This window comes from Arabidopsis lyrata, assembly GCF_000004255.2.
Source record: "Arabidopsis lyrata subsp. lyrata unplaced genomic scaffold ARALYscaffold_5, whole genome shotgun sequence".
Lineage (NCBI taxonomy): Eukaryota > Viridiplantae > Streptophyta > Magnoliopsida > Brassicales > Brassicaceae > Arabidopsis > Arabidopsis lyrata.
The window spans coordinates 19,276,606-19,297,365 of NW_003302551.1; the positions used below are offsets into that span (position 1 = coordinate 19,276,606).

Below are 20,760 nucleotides of genomic sequence, written 5' to 3' on the forward strand. Positions count from 1 at the left end.
TTCTGCTATATATGTATCGTGTTCCTTTTTTTTTGTTCACAATGTATCGTGTTCCCATTGTTGGTAAATAACACAAAAAATCTTCTCCAATTTTCTTTGATACTCTGACTTTCTCAAAACAAAAATGAAGCAATCGAATGTGATCAAAATCCAGAATCACAAAATCAAAGCTTTAGATTTTAATTTGGTAATATAATGTTCAGTTAATCAGTTTTTGAATTTGGGGATTTTGAATTTGGGAATTGGGGATTTTGAGTTTGGTTACGACAATGGGTAGGGACGTCGGGTTATAATAAGGAAACCGGTCTGTTTTTTGGTTTGGTTACGACCCATACATGGTTTCGTCTCGGGTTTACACATCAAACCGACGTAACCACGAATCGGGGAGATTAAGATATTGAACTTCCATTTCGGGGGAAAATAAGTGTTTAACTTCTGTTTCATGGACATATAGACCGAGATCAAAGAATGGGCTCTATCTGGCGTGATACGATACTTCTCAGGGGGAAATAGACCGTTTTTCCGAAAATCTACAACAAAACTTTTTAAATTTCGTTTATATCAAGACAAGCATCTAATAAATCGCCAAAAAAAACTTAGTTTTACCAAACATGACTATATAAGTTCACAGAATATATCGAAATGTTAGATTAACCAAAAAACTATCTTAATTAGTAATGAAGTTACAATTAATTTAGAAAAGTGCATGTATAATTGTTGAAAACTTTATACAATTCAATGAACAAATATACTAATACATTCGTCTTAATCCAAGAAATTACTAATTCACTAAACCAACTGTGGCAAAAAAAAGGGATGAAGGAGAGATTAAATCCCTGAATTATCTGCGTGTTAAATGCGCTGTCTTTATTTTTTATTCAATTAATCTCTCCTTCCCGAATTTTGGCTGCTTTGAATCGTCTCTAACCCCGAGGACCCAGGTTCTACACACAAACTTAACGAAAAATAAAAACAAAAGTAAGAGAAGCCACACGCAGAATTTCGGAAACCATCGCACAAGCTTCCATAGATTTCGTCTCTCTTCTTCCTTCCCGTTTCTTCCTCTCCCCCCACATCTCTCTCCAGCTCTGCCTCACAGATCCGTGATCCATTTTCCTTTTCCAGCAGGTTTGATTGATTTTGCTGTTCGTCGTGGGATCAGATTCATGTTTGCGATTATTGTGTTTTTGTTTTTGATTTCCTTTTAGATCTGTGTTTCCTTTTGAATATTTTCAGCTGAATTTGGCGTTTTATCGTTTGGTTGGGATTGTTTGTTTGATCGATTGCAAATCGTTTTGAAAGTCGTAATTTCGAATCACGCAATCAATTTTAAACATGTTTAGAAGCTGCAATGTGAATGTCGTTCTTCGCATTGAGTCCGAAATGTGTGTTCGCACCCAGAAATTTGCTTTTGACTTTATTGATGATTTGTCGGTGGGTGATCAATTGGATATTTGTTGGCGCACTGGATCTTTCTATAGCCTAGATTATGTTATATTAGGTTGAATCTGAACAAATAAGGATCACACTCACGATACATTGCTGATTTTACATGTGATTCGATGATTTGATCTTTTACAGGATTTTGTCTTATGGTAATGCCATGTATGAGGTTACTTAATTTGGTTCATGTTGTATCAAACTTTCTTTATGGGAGGTTTTCTTGCGCTGTGGATCTTTCTATAGCCTAGATAATGTTTATTAGGTTGAATTCTGAACATAAAATGGATCACATTCACGTCATTGTGCTGATTCATATGTGATTGCTGTTTGATTCGATGATTTTGATCTTTTAAATGATTTTTTTCGGTGGTCGGATGTCCGTTTATATTATGGTTGCTTAATTTGGTTCATGTTGTATTAAACTTCATTTATACTTCCTGGTTTTACATTGGAATGTGAGATTTTACTGATTTATTGTGGGTTCTTCTTCTTCATTTTTTTATTCTATCCAGTTTCAAACTACAAAATTATGTTTTGTTGGCTCTTTGTCATACCATTTTTGGTTATTGCTGGTTTGTTTGAGACAATTGACACTGAAAGCTCTTTGCATTCTGAACAGGCTATAAAGTGTAGTTAGCGCTTCTCCTATAAAAAGCAGTGTCTCATCTTTGAATATGAAGAAAGCATTTGGTCAAACTGTCAGAGACCTGTAAGGATTGGAGTACCTAGAACTAAATGAATTACCTTGTCAATCCATGTGTGGATTATTTATTTTTCATTTGAAAAAAAATGCTTATATTATCTTTTCATCCATTGCTTGCAGCAAGAGAGGGGTCAACAAGAAAGTGCTTAAAGTACCTGGAATAGAACAGAAGGTGAAGCATGCTGTTTGCTTTTCTCTATTTTTGTTTCTTTTGAAACGTTTCTGATGCCTTGATTAAGATACTGTTTTTTAGTCTGTCATGATTGATTCAATCAATCTTCTAGCAAGTTTTGTGAAGGTTGACACACTCCTTGACGGCTTATATTATGGAATTTATAGGAGATTTTCCATATATGCTTTTCACTTTGTTTGCCTCTCATTTCTGCACTTTTGTTTCTTGTTCAGGTTCTAGATGCTACCAGCAATGAGTCCTGGGGTCCGCATGGATCACTTCTTGCGGACATTGCTCATGCTTCGAGAAACTAGTAATTACAAATGCCTTTATCACGTCTCCTTGTCCACAATATGATCTTATGGATGAAATCTTTTTTTCTTTCTCATGCAGCCATGAATACCAGCTGACCATGGGAGTATTATGGAAACGTCTTAGTGACTCTGGAAAAAATTGGCGGCATGTCTATAAGGTAAAAGAAATAAGAAGGCCTAGCTTGTTTTTGATATGCTTATAGTGCTGTGGCAGTTAATAAAACTAATTTCTGCTGGATTATCTCTTCTCTACTCTCCAGGCATTGACAGTCTTGGAGTACATGGTAGGCCATGGATCAGAACGTGTCATAGAAGAGATTAGAGAACATGCATATCAAATTACGGTAATGACTACATAGTAGTAATTTATATTGGATATATTCAACACGAGATTTTTTGTTGGTATCTCAGCTGTTGATTTTCCTACTGATGGAGTTTATCTCTTTTCCATGTGTCAGACATTATCTGGCTTTCAGTATATTGATTCCAGCGGTAAAGATCAAGGTAGCAATGTCAGGAAGAAGGCGCAGAGCCTTGTGGCTTTGGTTAATGACAAAGAAAGAATAGCGGAGGTCAGAGAGAAGGCTGCTGCTAACAGAGACAAGTATGTCTGCTTCTTGTTTCCCCAATGGGTTAATCTCATGCACATTTGTTTAATTAAAATTGCTGCCTAGACAGGATTTACAATTGCTATCTATGCTACCTAGTAAAGTCATGAATAGGCAATTCTTCATCATTATGAGCATCTGTTTCTTAAGGTAGCTTTTACTCCATGAGGGAACATATTTCCCAAAACCTGACATTTTTTCGTACAACAGATATCATAACTCAATGCATAGGCCGTCAGGAGGATATGGGGACAAATATGATTACGAAGGCCGCTATGGAGACAGAGATGAAGGGCGAAGTAGTTATGGGAGAGAGAGAGAATATGGTTACAAAGATGATGATAGAAATAGTCGTGACGGCGATCGTTATTCTAGAGACTCTGAAGACCGATATGGAAGAGATGGTAACAGGGATGATGAATCCCGTGGAAGGAGCAGAAGTGTTGATAATTACAATGGATCAAGAGGTAGGAGCTCGGACAGGGAACGGCCTATTGAGGATGATGGCCAATCCTCATCGCGGTATGTTGATTAAATTTATAATCCCCCTCTTTAAATTGGACCGACAAATTAAAGAAATTTTAAGGTGACCAATCAACAATATTCGGATGTGTAATAGCTTAGATGTAAAAAAAACTCGTCCTGCGTCCTGAGCATCATACCAGAAATTTGATGAAACATTTCTCTTTGTTCTGTAGGGACAGTGGTGCGCGAGCTGATGATCATTCTCAAGATGGGAGGTAATTTCCAGAGACGTGTACTGATTTTGGAAGGGTCCCTTTTTTTTTTTTATTGTATTAAGTATTATTGGAAAAATGCCAATACTTATCTCTTACTTTTGGGATTTGATAGAGGGGGGCTTGAGAGGAAGTTCTCTGAACAAAATATTGGAGCTGCTCCACCTAGTTATGAAGAAGCTGTCAGTGAATCACGGAGCCCTGTATACAGTGAAAGGTGACAATTCTCTTCACTGCAAATTGAGAAGTACCTTTCTCTTAGCAGTTTTGAATTCAGATGATGAATCATTTAAAATTTCTTGATTCAAGGGATGGTGGAGAGACCCCACAAATTGCTCCTCCAGGAGCTGCTGCTTCTCCTCTTGCTGAAAACAGCAGCGTGGACAACAAAGCTGCTGATTTTGTTAATGAATCACCTCCTCAGCAAGTTGAGGCTTTTGATGAATTTGATCCACGAGGTTCAGTTTCAGGTACAGAGTTTTCCATGTTTGCAATTCTCTAGTTACCACTCCTTAGCAGCATAAGACTTCACTTTTCTTGATAATTCAGTAAATGTTAAAAGCACCTTATTTCAATGTATAGGAGTGTATTCTGATCTAGTGTTGCCATTGTATATCATGTCTTTTTCAGCAGCACGTGCACCTACAGCTGGTGCTTTGGCTCCTGCACCTATCCCACCAACAGTGGTTTCTACGCCTGTTCCGCCTGCCCCAATTAATGCCGAAATGGATTTGCTTGGCTCTCTTTCAGATGTATTTTCACCAAATCCCTTGGCTATTGTAACATCTGATTCCACTTCTGTTGAAACCAATGGACAAGCAAACACTGGTCCAGCTCCATCGTTTTCTACTTCTCAGTCATCTACTCAGGTATTCTCATACTGGCATTTGAAGTTTTTTAATGGGTATGTTACTGGTTCAACTAGAAACCCAACCGGATGATTTATTTATCTTTTGCCCTTTGTGCAGCCTTTTGATGATCCATTTGGTGACTCTCCTTTCAAAGCCATCACTTCTGCTGACACTGACCCAAGCCATCATCAGAGTTTTGGAGTTCCTTTTCAGCCAACACCACCAACTTCAAATCCTGACAATGAACATAATTTTGGTTTTGGGGAAGCATTTTCAGCTGTTCCCAGTTCTGAACCTGGCTCTCAAGCTCCACCGAACTCATCTGTCTTTCCTCAAGAGCAGTTTGATACATCGCAGAGCGAAATCGATATTCTTGCCGGCATTCTCCCACCATCTGGACCGCCAGTTTCTCTGTCTCCACAACCAGATTCCACTATGCCAAGATCCCAATTTCCTCCCAATGGTAACTCCTATGAAAGCTATCATCATCAGGCGGCGCCTACAGATCTAAACATGCCAGGACAAACACCGTTTGGTCAAGCTTCACAACAATATAACATGGTTTCCCATTCGAAAAATCATCATGAAGGTATGCAATTCAACAATGGGGGCTTCACGCAACAGCCAGGCTATGCAGGTTCAGCTACTTCTCAACCTCCACAATATACTCCTGGTGTATCTTCACACCCAACAAGTGAGAATTTTCCTCACCAACCAGGTTCTGCCACCTCAGCAAGCTTGCAAAATCCTTACGCTACTACATCCAATTCAGCTGGTCAGTTTGAAGGTGGAAATTTTATGACACAGCAACCTTATGGTGTGACACAGCAAGTTCATGCTGCCCCTTCCCATATACCACAGCGAACTCAATCTGGACCTGTTGCAGCGTACGGGAATAATAACAATATCGTTGGAGATATGCACCAACCTGGTTCTGCCCCGTCATCAAGCTCGCAAACCCCTTACCCTACCACGCCCAATGCACCAGCTGGTCAGTTTGATGGTGGAAATTTTATGACACAGCAACCTTATGGTGTGACACAGCAAGTTCATGGTGTCCCTTCCCATATACCACAGCGAACTCAATCTGGACCTGTTGCGGCGCACGGGAATAGTAACAATGTTGTTGGAGATATGTTTTCACCATCTGGACTAAGTTCCTTGGAGACATCAGCATCTCAACCATCTCTCACACCTTTAACAGGAGCAATTGAGATTGTTCCTCAAAACCAGAAGAAGTTTGAGCCAAAATCAACAATCTGGGCTGACACATTAAGCAGAGGGCTGGTTAACTTCAACATTTCTGGACGTAAGCAAGATCTTGTTATATACAGTCTCTTAATTCATAAAGCTTTAACAAAATTTCAAACGTTTTTTTTTTTCATTGTGCAGCGAAAACAAATCCATTGGCGGATATAGGAGTTGACTTCGAGGCAATCAACAGGAAAGAGAAACGGCTAGAAAAACCAACTACCGCACAACAAGTAACATCAACTATCAACATGGGTAAAGCCATGGGATCTGGTACTGGCTTAGGCCGCGCTGGTGCAGGTGCTATGAGACCTCCAACAAATTCAATGGTAAGCTCAAGCATGCCCACGGGCATGAATGTTGGTGGCTATGGAGGTATGAACCAAAACCATCCCATGGGCTACCAACACCAACCCATGGGCATGAACCAAAACCATCCCATGGGCATGAACCAAAACCTTTCCATGGGAATGAACCAGAACCATCCCATGGGAATGAACCAAAACTATCCAATGGGAATGGGCATGAACATGAACATGGGCGGGTATGGACAAGGCTATCCGATGCAACCACAACAAGGAATGGGCATGGCTCCTCCTGGTCCACCACAAGGCATGACCGGTGCCTATAATCCAATGATGGGTCAAGGCGGTTACAACCCTCAGCAGCAGCAACCTTATGGTGGAGGTTACCGGTAAGATTCGAGCCAATCACGGTTACCCATTTTACTTATCACACTAGTAAAAAAGAATATCAAAGAACAGAACACAATCATTTTGACCTGGATTTGTAAATTTTTTGGTCGGTTCAGGTAAGTTGGGTTTGGTCAGTCATATTATTGGATTAATACCTCGGGTTCATCACATATTTTGCCTTTTCTTTCCAAAAAATAGTTCTCCACCGATTTGAGTTTTGTTAGGAAATTTGTATCGGGTAAAGAGAGAAAGAGAGGGGCACAACCTTCACTCGGGTTTTGCTATATACATATGTATTTTGGTATTATACATCTTTTTTTTGTAACACATTTTCCACTCACGTAACAATAAAAAAATTATTTCAATGTCTTTTTTTTTTTTTTTTCCTCAATTATTTCAATGTCTAGGTTTGGTAACGTGCAGCCCCGTCTCTGGCTTTTGTACAACCTTAGGCAAAATACAAAAATGGGCCTTTTATTTATACGATATTTATAAAATACTAGTATTTGACTCGTGGTATACCACATATTTATTTTTTCTAGTCAAACTTTTAAGTAAATAATTTTTGAATGTTTTGTTTGAATAGCAAATGAGCGTTAATAAATTATTTTTATAAAAATGCACCAAACAAAATTTTTGGACTTTTTGTTATAGAATTTTTTTTTTGAGATTTTCTTGAATTTTTAGTTAAGTTTTGGACTATTTTATAAATAAAATTTTGAATTATCTGAAAAAAATAAAAATATATGAGCCCTTTTATGTAAAAAATAGAATTTAAAAAATTTTGGGCCCTATTATTAAAAAATTTCAGGCTAATTTACACTTTTTTAAAAAAAAATATGGGCTCTTTTACACGTTTTTTGATTATTTTCTACCATTTTACACGTTTTTTTATTATATTAATTAAGTTTTTGAAACATTTTGCTAATTATAACTAGGTTAGTTATTTTTTTGGGCTTTTTATGTTAGAAACATTTTTAATTATGGGTCCTTTTATTTAATTAATTTGTTTTTTTTTTCAAATCATACAACAAAATTATATAATAAAAGACTCTTAAAATTTTGGGCCTTTGGAAAATGCCCACTCTGCCATGGGTCAGAGACGGGGCTGGTAACGTGTAATAGAGAAATCACGAAAAGTCGAAAAAAAACTACAAAATATCTGAAAAACCAAACTATTAAACTGAGGCTTGTTTTTTTTTTTTTTTTTCAATTTTTTTATATAAAAACTATGGATTGTTAAACGGTTTATATGAATAATTTTTTTTTTGGTAAAAAAAACATAAATTATTAAAAAAGAACCAAGTAATCTATACAAATATGATATGATTGTTAAAAACTAAATAATCATTTTGCTTCCCACATAATAACCGATTGAAGTGTAGTAGTCCTCGGAAGAATTTTCATTTCTAGATGGTATCGCCGACGTCTGAAAAAGAAGGAAAATTAAACAAATATAAGGAAAAAGAAAGATAGAGACTCAGAAATTGTTGGTAGCATTACCTCCAACGAAATCTAGTTGTTCACTAAACCAGAGCATACCGAACAAAACCAGCTAAACCGTACTAAACTGATGTAACTGTTCTTTCATGAGCATTAAAAAAAAGAATCAAAAGAATATCCATTTATCCATCATTTTTATTCATTACAATACATTTCATTTTTTCAGATAGAAAAAAGGATAACGAAATTTGAGAGTTTCACAAAACCATAACAAAAAATACCAACCACACCAACCTTTCCCAATTCCCATGATCTGACCCAAATAGATTAAAAAAATCAATATTGCCATGACGACAAAAAAAGGAACAAAACAAAAAAATAATAATAAAGAAAGCTGAAAGTTTCTGAAGTCTCTGCAAAATTTAATAGATGCGACAGTAAACATAAGAACACCAAACAAAAACGTGATCAGCGACGGCAACGAAGACGGCGGAGACGCAAATTCCCAACGATCAGATTCTTTGACATTTCCCGGCGGCTGAGATTTCAGCTTCCCCAATCCGGTCCCTCTGTTTGTGTAAATTATGGTGATCGCGGCTGCTTCTTCTTTTTCCCTCGGTACTCTTTCGAGATCTATCTCTCTTCATTTTGTTTCCTCTGTATTGTTCATTGACTCATCTCAAGTTAGTGCATGCCTGTAAGAGCCGAATTAAATTAACTTTAATGGCGAAAGCATTTCGAAGAATTCTTTTTGGTTGACTCGTTTTGATTTTTAATCGAATTGGTTTCTTTAGCTCCATCGAAATTTGTTATTTTGGTTGTCTCTGTCTTCGAATTGTTTTGTTCAATCTTTATGCTTTTTTGGCGTTTGGCCTGAAATTAATTTCATTTTTTTCTCTGCTTTGAATCTAACGAGACCTGAGACAATTATTTCTGTGTCAAGTTTTTTTTTTTTGAAATAGTTTTTGGTTTTCTGGGGAATTAAATGCTGATTTCATTATTCGTGATCTTTAAATCTGATTAGTAACTTTAAAGGTCTCTTCTTTTTGCTTCTTCTTCCCTGAAAATTTCAATTTTTGGTATGTCTTTATTAGGAGCATCTCATTGTCATCAATCTTACGCGGATGAGTTCTCTTCATCCATACCTTACAAAAGAAACGGCAATGCAAGAAATCGTGTGTTTGATGGATGTGGCTCTGCTAATCTCTCTGTTTTAAGGTATTAGTCAATAATGAAACACGTGTGAGTATTATATTTTTCCTACCTCCTTGATTACCTGACTTATCTTTAATGTGTTTATAACCACGTATGTTAGTCCATTGTTTTGCTTTTGGAGTCAATTTGATTGAAGTTTAAATCTTATCATCTTTGTGATTGTCATGTAATGTGTTTCCTCTACTCAGCTCCAGATGCAAGATTCCTTTTTTCGGATCAGCATTTCATGTTTCATCCGGTGGACATGACCTCGGCCTCACGAAAGTTTCAGTTGCTGCTGATTATTCGGATTCGGTTCCTGATTCATCTTTCTATGGATATCATCCTCTAGAAGATTTGAAGCCGTCCAAAAGAGTCCAGGAGACAAAACTCTCTGCTTCTGAAGTAGCAAGGACTACCGTCGAGGTTTGTAGCCGGCAAACAATATAAAACATGACTCTTGAGTGTCATATGAACTAGAATAGTGTGGAATTTTGCTATTTTGAGTATGCATGAACATGGTATTCCTTGTTTACTTGTAGGCGAACAGCAGTGCTGTGCTGGTGTTTCCTGGAGCTATTCACTGTGAACCGCACGATCATAATTCATGGTCCGAATTTAAGTATGTCATTGATGATTATGGAGGTTAGTCTTATATTTATCGCTCAATATATTTTTTATCTATCAATTACTTTCTTTCTCACCAGCTTCTTTGTTTTTTCCAACTTAGATATCTTTTTCGAAATTCCTGATGATGAGAACATCTTAGAAGATCCTGGAGCTAGTAATCCAGTGGTGAGCGTGTCATTTTGATCAAGTAGAATGTCATGTTTATGTACATAATTGATAACATTTTTTCTTAGTTTGGTATAAGCACAACGTCCAACACCTATTAATCGAAGTTTCATCACATACTTTGTAGAAAGCCTTTTTTGGAATGGATGTCCCACGATACGAAAACACACGGCACCATGAGGAATATAACATTTCAGACATTGGTAATCTTGACCAAATTATTTTTGATGACCATTATTTCGAGGTAGGTTGGAGCTGTTGTTGTAGTCGCTTAGTTTTCTTGCAAAACATGCCAAGTCTCTTGTCTTATTAATGATCTGTTACTTTGAAATATGAGTAGATTATGGATTCTGAAGCTAGAGATATTCCGATAGATTGGGGAATGCCTGACACCTCCAACGGGGTTCATCCTATTTACTTTGCCAAACACCTGTCGAAGGTTATATCCTATGCAATAGCATGATGAGAAATTTAATATAAATGACATGCTTTAAAGAATTTTCTCACTTGTTTCTGTCTATAAACTTGGAACTTTGTAACAGTTACTGAACCCTCTAGTCTCTTTAGTATTACATACACACATTATATTTGATACATACTGGTCTTGCATTGCATTGATTATGTAGTTGATTTGGGATCTCTTGTCTTTGCAATCATGCAGGCCATCAGTATGGACTATGACAGGAAAATGGACTATCCATCTAATGGTGTATCCATACTCGGATGCCTTAGGCCTGCTTTCCTTGACGAGGAATCCTACATAAGAAGATTATTTCTCTCGGAAGATAGAGATGACTATAGCTGGGAGGTTCAAGGTCCTTTCATATTTCCTTTGCCTCAGAATGCTTTTTTGACTTTATACCCATTTAAAACCAAAAAAAAAAACTTAAAAGATGCGATGAACTATATACGGGAACCTCACTTTTGGATATTTATTGTCAGGTGATGATAATCCAAACACTAGTTCCAGACAGGACGAGAACGATATGAGTTCAAGTCTATATAGACTAGAGATTGTGGGAATAGAGCTACTATCCCTCTATGGAGCAGAGGTATGTCAGAAGTATTTGAAAAGATAGCTAACATATGAATAGCTGCTTTGCGAGCGTAGACTTACATTAAAACTCTCATTGTTTAAAAAAAAATTTTGCACTTTCTCACCGTGAGTTGATGTCTAGATTCTTTGACTATTTTCAGTCTTCTATAAGTTTGCAAGATTTTCAAGATGCCGAACCAGACATTCTAGTGCACTCTATGTCTGCAATCATAGAGCGCTTCAATAACAGGGGGATTAACTCGAGCATTGCCCTTAAAGCTCTCTGCAAAAAGAAGGGTCTTCATGCAGAGGTATTGTATCAATGTCTCAGTTTCTGAATATAATCTGGAATACGCCTGATCTCAAATAGTGATAGCGTTGTACAGTTCCGGTTGACTTATCTACCACATTTTGTAACCCAGTCTTGCTACTTTGTGGTAATCTCATGCAGGAAGCTAACCTGATCAGTGTTGATAGTCTCGGTATGGATGTGAGAGTTTTCGCAGGTGCACAAGTCCAAACTCACCGTTTCCCTTTCAAAACCAGGGTGAGAGAATCCTCACACTAAAACATCAAACAAAGATACACCTTTTTTCAACAAGAAAACAGAATCATAAGGACAATTTGATACGCTAATGCTTTTCTCATCATTGTTTGTGACAGGCTACAACAGAAATGGCAGCAGAGAAGAAGATCCACCAGCTACTGTTCCCTCGTTCACGCAGAAGGAAACTGAAGTCTCATGACGAGAGTTTGAATGATGTATATCGTTAAAAACCTGGTTACTGATCAAAATCACGAAACCAAGAAACAAGTAAACAGAGAAGGAGCTGTTGAGCCACTGGATCTGTCTGGTACTACACAACTTCTTTGCTCTGACGTATGTGTACATAACGATGAGCTTTCAAGTCACCGTACTAGAGTTGTGGAGATGCAGCCTCTTACATTGTAGTAGTAAGTAGAATAATCAATAAATTAAACCTAAGAATAAAGAGAAGTTGATACATTTGAAGTAACTTCTCTAACAAGTCGAATGTTGTTCTTACACGGTAAATCTTCATTTGTTTTTACAATCAAGATCAAATAAAGCCATTTTTCTCTCTCTTTACAGTTACCAATTGTTGGGGATAAATTCCTTACTTTTCTCCACTCAAAAGTTCTTTTTGCAGGATGCAATGATATAATATCACACAGTCAATGACATTGACAAAAACCTGTGTGGTTAGGTTCCCGGCTCATCATCCTCATCTAACAACTTCCTCTGCATAGCCTCCTCGTCGACCACTTTTCCAGTTCTGTGTTCCTCTTGATCTTTCTCCTTCCTGAGAAAGATACAAAATGGGAAAAATGGAGAAGAATAATAAAGTTCATTGATGGATTGTTTATTGTACTTGAGGAAGCCTTGTTTTCAGAACAGATATTATACTTGAAGAAAGATTAAAAAAGACTGTACATGGAGTATACGATCAGTCCAGTAGCTGTAGTAGCAAATGCCAAGAAGTAGAGCCAATCAACCTGGTATTAACATCATTAGCTGCTTTCTACAGATAGAAAATGTAAGAGTTTCCTGATGTTTGATATACAAAGTGAGCAGACCTTCTCATGGTAACCAAAAGTGCGGATCAAAACAGCCCACATGTCTGATGTGAGCAACGAGAGGTTGAACATTGTTGCACCATTGGTCTGAGAGAAGATCATATTTCAAAAGAATGTTATATGTTCAGAGGCATTAACATGGAAAAAAGAGAGTATTGATCATATGGTTTCAGTTTTGTCTCATACCATGATTAAGACTGTGATTAATGAGTAAAACATAAATAGCGCGAGTGCGACTCCAAGGTAAAGCAAAATCTGGAACCACAAATAGTATAAATGAATTTTTCAAAAGAAGTCATTCTATTTGCAGAGGTTCAAAGGGAGTGTAGCAGCATGCTTACCGCCTCAGTTGACCAGTGAATAGCTTTGAGAGTACCACGTTCAAATATGCCTCTATGGACAAGTCAGGAAATATCATGGCAGCTGAAAATGTTCATATAAGTTTAAGAAACATAATAAAATTCATAGCCTTGTTGTTTGAAGGATACATCTGGATGGCAGCAATAATTGCGCCGAAAAGGCCCAAAAAGGACATGAGCTCAATCATGTCTGCACTCTTCACTAGGTACTCCTATAACGGAGAAACAGGGAGACTACAATTACAAGCACACTAACTTTCATTAAAGTACCGATTTGGGATAAAATAACACATCTTCTTTCCAGTATGTGATTAGATACTTGCGTACCTCAGTGACATTACTGACAGCATACAAGGACGCTCCAGCTATAACAAGAAAATCTCCTTTGACAGGATTACTTCCACCTAAAATCCACCATAAATATGCTTAAATCAAACTTATTGGGCCTACATGACTGCATGAGAGTGTTTACTTGCAGGCCATTTGATGAGTGAAGAGAAAGAGAACTAATAATTACCAGCTCGATCGCCTGCATGGACGTCTGAGAAAACTACCATGACAACACCAATAATGCATATAAACACACCACTGGTCTTCATCAACCTGTATTTTGTTCTCAGGAAAACCCAAGTGAAGACCAAAACGCAAGGGATTGCCCAGCAATCCAGTAGCATGATACTCGTCATGGATGTGTTTTGATATGCCTTCACAACTGTGAAAGAAAGGGAGATGATTCGAAAACTCATGATACTCAACACAAAACAGGATATATATAACTTGTTATTTTCATTGTAACATGGGCTGGTCAAGCTTAAAGTATCACATTTCAAAGAAAGTACTCTCCAAGATCGAATTAGCTTATCATGAAATCAGTGCTCAAGCTAAAGACAGAGGCAAAAGAAGAGTTCTTTCTCTCACCAAGAAAGTTTGCCTCCACATCAACAAAAGCAAGGAGGAAATAGTTATACCACTTCACCTACAACAATATTGAATTGAAGATGTTAGCAATATTGAATTGAAGATGTTAGCAATATTGAATTGAAGATGTTAGCAATATTGAATTGGCACTCAATGATGAAACCTCCAGTACACAAATCTGATTACATTTTGTTGTTTCCCTACAAATATACAAAACTCACACTACAATGATCATTTATTCACCCAAGAGGAAGCAATAACACAGAGTGAATCAAATGTTCCCAAGATGAGAATTTCAATACTAACTTTGATTGTGGATCTTCGATAGAGCATGATACCTCCATAGACAAGTGCCAGTGACACATAACCTAGAAACGACTGAGATGTTGGAGCACTAATCCCTAAAAAAAAAAAAAAAAACAAATTTTGTAAAGCCAAAGAATGTATAAAACAAAGGGTTTTAAAAAAGGTGAAACCTTTTCTGGCGATCTCAGACGCAGTAAACGAAATCAGAGTAGAGAAAAGCGAAATGATCTGTCCCAATCCAAGTCCAATGAGAGTCTTCTTCGACTTAATCCCATTGAAATTGAAACACACCATTCTTGTTTTCTTACTCCAATCAAATCCAATAATAACGGAGAGAAACAAACCCTAGCTCGGTGAGATATTATTAGGTGAATGCATAACAACAATTCAATGGATCATCAGATTCAGAGAGGAGAGTGACAAGCTATTAGTCTTTTTTAATTCTACAAACAGTGTAGTAGGTCGCCGGTCCAAATCGTTGACTATTTTTTTTCTTTTGGGTTAAATTTTAAATATAATTAATTTGATGCCTTAAATGTAATTAGCAAAGAATATGGGGATAGAATTAGAAATTTAAAAAACAGAGGGAGATTGATTTGTTGCCTCCGTTACAAGGAACACAAATTTGATTCGGAAAGACGAATAAAAGTTGAGGCAAGAAGACATCTATGGAGATGGAGCTTTTCGAGAAGACAACCATAGGGTTTTGATTTGGTTTGGTACACGAATTACTCACGTTGGTGTTGTTAAATAAGCTGAAACATCCAGTCATATTCAAACATGATACAAAACTCTAATATCTCATAGCCCTTTGGTTAGGGTTCCGGTGGAAGCAACTATAAGGCTGTCTGGAAGTGTTTCACCTGCCTCCTCAATCTCATCCAACAGCTTCTTCCTCTGCTCCTCTCTTTCTTCTTCCTCATCTTTCTCCTTCCTGAGAATATATGAGAAAAAAAACCAACCATGGATTGTGTTACTGTTTAAGCCATGAGTGTAGAACATATATTGGAGTAAGGGAAAGAGTGTACATTGAGTATATGATTAGTCCTATAGCTGTTGTAGCAAATGCCAAGTAGTAGAGCCAATCCACCTGAAATTAAGTTACATACATGGTTACTTGATTTCGTTTGTAGGATTATATATACAGACTGAAATGTAAGAGTTTATAGAATGTTAGATCTATAACCTTCTCGTGGTATGCGAAAATGCGGGTCAAAACTGCCCACATGTCTGATGTGAGCAATGAGAGGGTGAACATTGTTGAACCATTGGTCTGAGAAGATGATATCACAAAAGATGTTAATATGTTGCAGAGGCAATTGCATGAAAACAGAGTAAAAGGTGGGTTTAGATCATATTACCCTCAGTAAAACCGGTAGTAGTGAGTAGAAGAGAAACATCGTGATTGCGAATCTAAGGAAAAGGAAAATCTGAAACCGCAAAAATGTAGAAACGATAAACTTTGGACTCATAAAAGAAAAGTCTTTGGTTTCTAATTTTCTATAGATTTCAAGGGAAAGGGATATTTACTGCATCAGCTGACCAGAGAATAGCTTTGAGCTCACCTTGTTCAAATATGGCTCTATAGTCAAGTCAAGGAACGTCAAGGAGAATGTGCATATAACTCTAAGAAACATAAGAAGTCATAGCTTAGCTTTGCTGTCAAAAGGATACACCTGAATAGCACTAATAATGGCTCCAAAAAGTCCCATGAAGGTCATCAACTCAACTGTGTCTGCATTCTTTACAAGGAACTCCTATAACAAAGGAACAATAAATCTTACATTTTTGCGCGATATAACAACATTTTGTTTGTTGTGGACTTGCTTACCTCGGTGGTATTACTGACAGCATATAAAGTTGCTCCAGCTAGAACAAGAAAATCTCCTTTAACAGGATTACTTCCTCCTGAAAAAGCCACCATCATAATATGCTTAGATCGAGTTTTAATTGCGTTCAAGTTTCTAGCATTTACCTGCTCTACTTCCTGCGTGAACGTCAGAGAAGAGTACCATGACAACACCAGCAATACAGATAAACACACCACTGATCTTCATCAATCTGTATTTTGTTTGCAGGAAAATCCAAGTTAAGACCAACACACAAGGGATCGCCCAGCAATCCAGTAGCATGATACTCGTTATCGATGTGTACTGATTCGCCTTCACCACTGTGAAACCAAAGAAATAATGGAGTTATATTCAAAATCTCACTACAACAGCAACCAGAATGTGATGGAAGTATATACATTTTCTAAGAAAACTCTCTCCAAAATCACTTCAGATCAGTGCTCAAGAAGCCAACGAAGACTGTATCAATAAGAAACTCACCAAGAAAATTGCCTTCCACGTCAACTAAGGCAAGGAGGAAGTAGTGATACCACTTCCCCTACAACAGTTTTTGCATTGAAGATGTTAGTAACACTTTCCACTTACGTTATAAGCACTCAATAGTGTAATCTTGAAAACACTCTCATTACACCAATGAGAAATTAGCAGTAACACAAAGTGTAACCAAATTCAATACTGACCTTAATTGTTGGTCTTCGATACATCACGATACCTCCATAGACGACTGCCAGTAATGTATAACTGAGGAAGGTTTGTGATGTTGGAGCATTTATTCCTAAGAGAATTCAAATTTGTAAACCAATGAAAGTATAAACCTAAAAGGAAGTAACAGAAAAAACTTCATAAAGATGATAAATCTATATGATCGAATCTTAAAGCATAAAAAAAAAAGAAACTGTAAAACCTTTTCTGGCGAGCTCAGAGGATGTGAAGGCAATAGAAGTACATAGAAGTGAGAGGATTTGTCCTAAGCCAAGTCCAATCAAAGTTTTCTTCGTTTTATTCATCTCATTGAAATCAAAACCCATTGCCATTGCAGAAAAAGAGCTGAGATCTCCGGTGAATTAATGTATAAATATTATAGACATTCAAATACAAAACAGATCATAACTCTCGATTTCTTGCTTCTTCTTCTTCTTCTCGAGCGAATGTCTTTTAAACAGAGACTGTAAAATCCGATGATGATGATCTCTGCATATATATCGTTTCAGTGATTGAACGATGATCTCCATCAATCCTCTCTCATCTTCTGTCTAAATCACGATCGATTTCTTATGGTTTTTCACAAATGATATTTAATTAAATATTTTTTATTTCTAACCACAAGTTTTTACTATACATAATATTTTTAATAAAAAAATATTTTCAAACGTAAGTGTTAAATTTAAAATACGTGAAAACAAATCGGGTTTAGCATTCCGTCCTTTTGGTCCGTAAGTCTGGTGGTGTCATAAATTCAACACGTTTTCACGTATTTTGAATTTAACATTTATGGTTTTTCACAAATGATATTTAATTAAATATTTTTTATTTCTAACCACAAGTTTTTACTATACATAATATTTTTAATAAAAAAATGTTTTCAAACTTAAGTGTTAAATTTAAAATACGTGAAAACAAATCGGGTTTAGCATCCCGTCCTTTTGGTCCGTAAGTCTTGTGGTGTCATAAATTCAACACGTTTTCACGTATTTTAAATTTAACATTTATGGTTTTTCACAAATGATATTTAATTAAATATTTTTTATTTCTAACCACAAGTTTTTACTATACATAATATTTTTAATAAAAAAATGTTTTCAAACTTAAGTGTTAAATTTAAAATACGTGAAAACAAATCGGGTTTAGCATCCCGTCCTTTTGGTCCGTAAGTCTTGTGGTGTCATAAATTCAACACGTTTTCACGTATTTTAAATTAACATTTATGGTTTTTCACAAATAATATTTAATTAAATATTTTTTATTTCTAACCACAAGTTTTTACTATACATAATATTTTTTTAAAAAAAATATTTTCAAACTTAAGTGTTAAATTTAAAATACGTGAAAAAAATTGGGTTAAGCATTCCGTCTTTTTAGTCCGTAAGTCTTGTGGTGTCATAAATTCAACACCTTTTCGCGTATTTTAACTTTCACATTTATGGTTTTTCACAAATGATATTTTAAGTAGATATTTTTGGTTTTTAACTACAAGTTCTTACTATACATAATATTTTTATTAAAAAATGTTTTCAAACTTAAGTGTTAAATTTAAAATACGTGAAAACAAACCAGATTTAGCATCCCGTCCTTTTGGTCCATAAGTCTTGTGGTGTCATAAATTCAACAAGTTTTCACGTATTTTAAATTTAACATTTATGGTTTTTCACAAATAATATGTAATTAAATATTTTTTATTTCTAACCACAAGTTTTTACTATACATAATATTTTCAAACTTAAGTGTTAAATTTAAAATAAGTGAAAACAAATCAGGTTTAGCATCCCGTCCTTTTGGTCTGTAAGTCTTGTGGTGTCATAAATTCAACACGTTTTCACGTATTTTAAATTTAACATTTATGGTTTTTCACAAATGATATTTAATTAAATATTTTTTATTTCTAACCACAAGTTTTTACTATACATAATATTTTTAATAAAAAAATATTTTCAAACGTAAGTGTTAAATTTAAAATACGTGAAAACAAATCGGGTTTAGCATTCCGTCCTTTTGGTCCGTAAGTCTGGTGGTGTCATAAATTCAACACGTTTTCACGTATTTTGAATTTAACATTTATGGTTTTTCACAAATGATATTTAATTAAATATTTTTTATTTCTAACCACAAGTTTTTACTATACATAATATTTTTAATAAAAAAATGTTTTCAAACTTAAGTGTTAAATTTAAAATACGTGAAAACAAATCGGGTTTAGCATCCCGTCCTTTTGGTCCGTAAGTCTTGTGGTGTCATAAATTCAACACGTTTTCACGTATTTTAAATTTAACATTTATGGTTTTTCACAAATGATATTTAATTAAATATTTTTTATTTCTAACCACAAGTTTTTACTATACATAATATTTTTAATAAAAAAATGTTTTCAAACTTAAGTGTTAAATTTAAAATACGTGAAAACAAATCGGGTTTAGCATCCCGTCCTTTTGGTCCGTAAGTCTTGTGGTGTCATAAATTCAACACGTTTTCACGTATTTTAAATTTAACATTTATGGTTTTCACAAATGATATTTAATTAAATATTTTTTATTTCTAACCACAAGTTTTTACTATACATAATATTTTTAATAAAAAAATATTTTCAAACTTAAGTGTTAAATTTAAAATACGTGAAAACAAATCAGGATTAGCATCCCGTCCTTTTGGTCTGTAAGTCTTGTGGTGTCATAAATTCAACACGTTTTCACGTATTTTAAATTTAACATTTATGGTTTTCACAAATGATATTTAATTAAATATTTTTTATTTCTAACCACAAGTTTTTACTATACATAATATTTTTAATAAAAAATGTTTTCAAACTTAAGTGTTAAATTTAAAATACGTGAAAACAAATCTGGTTTAGCATCCCGTCCTTTTGCTCTGTAAGTCTTGTGGTGTCATAAATTCAACACGTTTTCACGTATTTTAAATTTTACATTTATTGTTTTTCACAAATGATATTTTAAGTAGATATTTTTGGTTTTTAACTAGAAATAAAAAATATTTAATTAAATATCATTTGTGAAAAACCAGAAATGTTAAATTTAAAATACGTGAAAACGTGTTGAATATTTTCAAACTTAAGTGTTAGACTTTAAATACGTGAATGCCAATGAATTTAACATGCCAATGAATTTAACATCTCGTCATTTTGGTATGTAAGTCTTATAGTATAATAAATTCAACACATTTTAATATATTTTAAATTTAACAATTAAAGTTTTTTACAAATAATATTTCAAGTACTTTGTAGTCACCAAACTGACAGCCAGATAATCTCTCACGCCGCATCTCTTTTTCTTGTTTTTTATACATAATGAAACATTTGATTTTTGTCCCTTTTTTTTTGCATTAGCAAAAATTTTATTATTATTATTATTTTTTTGAGAAATTGTTAAAAATGCCCCTTTTTCAATACCCCTTTTCAAAAATGCCCCATTTGAAAGTCCATTTTTAAGTTTGCCCTCTTTTAATTTTAAATGACCATTTTACCCTTATTTGAAACAAAATTAGGTCCACAAAATACAAAATATTTTTTGGCGGGAAAAGTGATCCCGCAATTTTTCCGCCAAAACACTTGTAAAACCTTTAAATACCTTGTAAATTTTCCCGTAAAATTTTTCCCGCCAAAAAATTTTTTTGCGGGAAAAGTGATTCCGCAATTTTTTTGGCGGGAAATATTTACAACGTATTTTAAAGGTTTTACGGAGTATTTACAAGTGTTTTGTAAGGTTTTACAATGTATTTTAAAAGGTTTTACAAGTTACAAATAACTTGTAAACCTTATAAA

The 20,760-nt window shown here is 35.2% G+C and overlaps 4 protein-coding genes across 7 annotated transcripts; 2 read left to right on the forward strand and 2 right to left on the reverse strand.

Annotated features, from left to right (window-relative positions):
- The first annotated feature begins 850 nt into the window (after positions 1–850).
- On the forward strand, positions 851–7,144 carry LOC9314333 (clathrin interactor EPSIN 3). Of its 3 annotated transcripts, XM_021025012.1 has the most exons (15): positions 906–1,128; positions 2,063–2,152; positions 2,267–2,318; positions 2,552–2,631; positions 2,712–2,790; positions 2,893–2,976; positions 3,091–3,236; positions 3,451–3,762; positions 3,939–3,980; positions 4,093–4,194; positions 4,287–4,447; positions 4,608–4,846; positions 4,946–6,137; positions 6,221–6,773; positions 6,891–7,144. In XM_021025012.1, the coding sequence occupies exons 2-15, from the start codon at positions 2,118–2,120 to the stop codon at positions 6,892–6,894; spliced, it is 3,081 nt and encodes a 1,026-aa protein (XP_020880671.1). In that variant the 5' UTR covers positions 906–1,128; positions 2,063–2,117; the 3' UTR covers positions 6,895–7,144. The 3 variants fall into 3 exon arrangements, with proteins under 3 accessions (XP_020880670.1, XP_020880671.1, XP_020880672.1); XM_021025011.1 differs by having other exon boundaries at positions 851–1,128; positions 6,221–7,143; XM_021025013.1 differs by having other exon boundaries at positions 4,611–4,846; positions 6,221–7,143.
- Positions 7,145–8,583: 1,439 nt separating this feature from the next.
- LOC9312564 (uncharacterized protein At3g49140) lies at positions 8,584–12,346 on the forward strand. 2 transcript variants are annotated; one of them, XM_021025361.1, is made up of 12 exons: positions 8,584–8,835; positions 9,312–9,435; positions 9,627–9,837; positions 9,954–10,056; positions 10,142–10,206; positions 10,334–10,450; positions 10,547–10,645; positions 10,868–11,021; positions 11,149–11,258; positions 11,404–11,553; positions 11,694–11,789; positions 11,906–12,346. In XM_021025361.1, the coding sequence occupies exons 1-12, from the start codon at positions 8,802–8,804 to the stop codon at positions 12,014–12,016; spliced, it is 1,374 nt and encodes a 457-aa protein (XP_020881020.1). In that variant the 5' UTR covers positions 8,584–8,801; the 3' UTR covers positions 12,017–12,346. The 2 variants fall into 2 exon arrangements, with proteins under 2 accessions (XP_020881020.1, XP_020881019.1); XM_021025360.1 differs by having other exon boundaries at positions 8,587–8,835; positions 9,621–9,837.
- Positions 12,245–14,814, reverse strand: LOC110228335 (solute carrier family 35 member F1-like). Its single transcript, XM_021025362.1, has 11 exons — positions 14,592–14,814; positions 14,422–14,516; positions 14,116–14,173; positions 13,715–13,909; positions 13,525–13,601; positions 13,327–13,409; positions 13,180–13,231; positions 13,025–13,093; positions 12,839–12,925; positions 12,696–12,757; positions 12,245–12,564 (listed from the first exon to the last, which is right to left on the reverse strand). The coding sequence occupies exons 1-11, from the start codon at positions 14,713–14,715 to the stop codon at positions 12,465–12,467; spliced, it is 1,002 nt and encodes a 333-aa protein (XP_020881021.1). The 5' UTR covers positions 14,716–14,814; the 3' UTR covers positions 12,245–12,464.
- Positions 14,815–14,933: 119 nt separating this feature from the next.
- On the reverse strand, positions 14,934–17,537 carry LOC9312565 (solute carrier family 35 member F1). The gene is made up of 11 exons (XM_002878219.2): positions 17,176–17,537; positions 16,952–17,046; positions 16,752–16,809; positions 16,397–16,591; positions 16,253–16,329; positions 16,096–16,178; positions 15,952–16,003; positions 15,783–15,851; positions 15,608–15,694; positions 15,450–15,511; positions 14,934–15,355 (listed from the first exon to the last, which is right to left on the reverse strand). The coding sequence occupies exons 1-11, from the start codon at positions 17,303–17,305 to the stop codon at positions 15,223–15,225; spliced, it is 1,041 nt and encodes a 346-aa protein (XP_002878265.1). The 5' UTR covers positions 17,306–17,537; the 3' UTR covers positions 14,934–15,222.
- Positions 17,538–20,760: the final 3,223 nt, after the last annotated feature.

Coding starts and splice junctions, on each gene's coding strand:
- LOC110228335 (XM_021025362.1), bottom strand. CDS start 14,715: ATGGTGTGTTTCAATTTCAATGGGATTAAGTCGAAGAAGACTCTCATT. Junction 13,602..13,714: donor CCATGCAGGCGATCGAGCTG/GTAATTATTAGT, acceptor GGTGGATTTTAG/GTGGAAGTAATCCTGTCAAA. Junction 13,094..13,179: donor TTCACTGGTCAACTGAGGCG/GTAAGCATGCTG, acceptor TTGTGGTTCCAG/ATTTTGCTTTACCTTGGAGT.
- LOC9312564 (XM_021025360.1), top strand. CDS start 8,802: ATGGTGATCGCGGCTGCTTCTTCTTTTTCCCTCG. Junction 10,646..10,867: donor TTGCCAAACACCTGTCGAAG/GTTATATCCTAT, acceptor GCAATCATGCAG/GCCATCAGTATGGACTATGA. Junction 11,259..11,403: donor TATCCCTCTATGGAGCAGAG/GTATGTCAGAAG, acceptor GACTATTTTCAG/TCTTCTATAAGTTTGCAAGA.
- LOC9314333 (XM_021025011.1), top strand. CDS start 2,118: ATGAAGAAAGCATTTGGTCAAACTGTCAGAGACCT. Junction 2,632..2,711: donor GCTCATGCTTCGAGAAACTA/GTAATTACAAAT, acceptor TTTCTCATGCAG/CCATGAATACCAGCTGACCA. Junction 3,763..3,938: donor GATGGCCAATCCTCATCGCG/GTATGTTGATTA, acceptor TTTGTTCTGTAG/GGACAGTGGTGCGCGAGCTG.
- LOC9312565 (XM_002878219.2), bottom strand. CDS start 17,305: ATGGCAATGGGTTTTGATTTCAATGAGATGAATAAAACGAAGAAAACT. Junction 17,047..17,175: donor CTCTGAGCTCGCCAGAAAAG/GTTTTACAGTTT, acceptor GAATTCTCTTAG/GAATAAATGCTCCAACATCA. Junction 16,179..16,252: donor CTGTCAGTAATACCACCGAG/GTAAGCAAGTCC, acceptor CCTTTGTTATAG/GAGTTCCTTGTAAAGAATGC.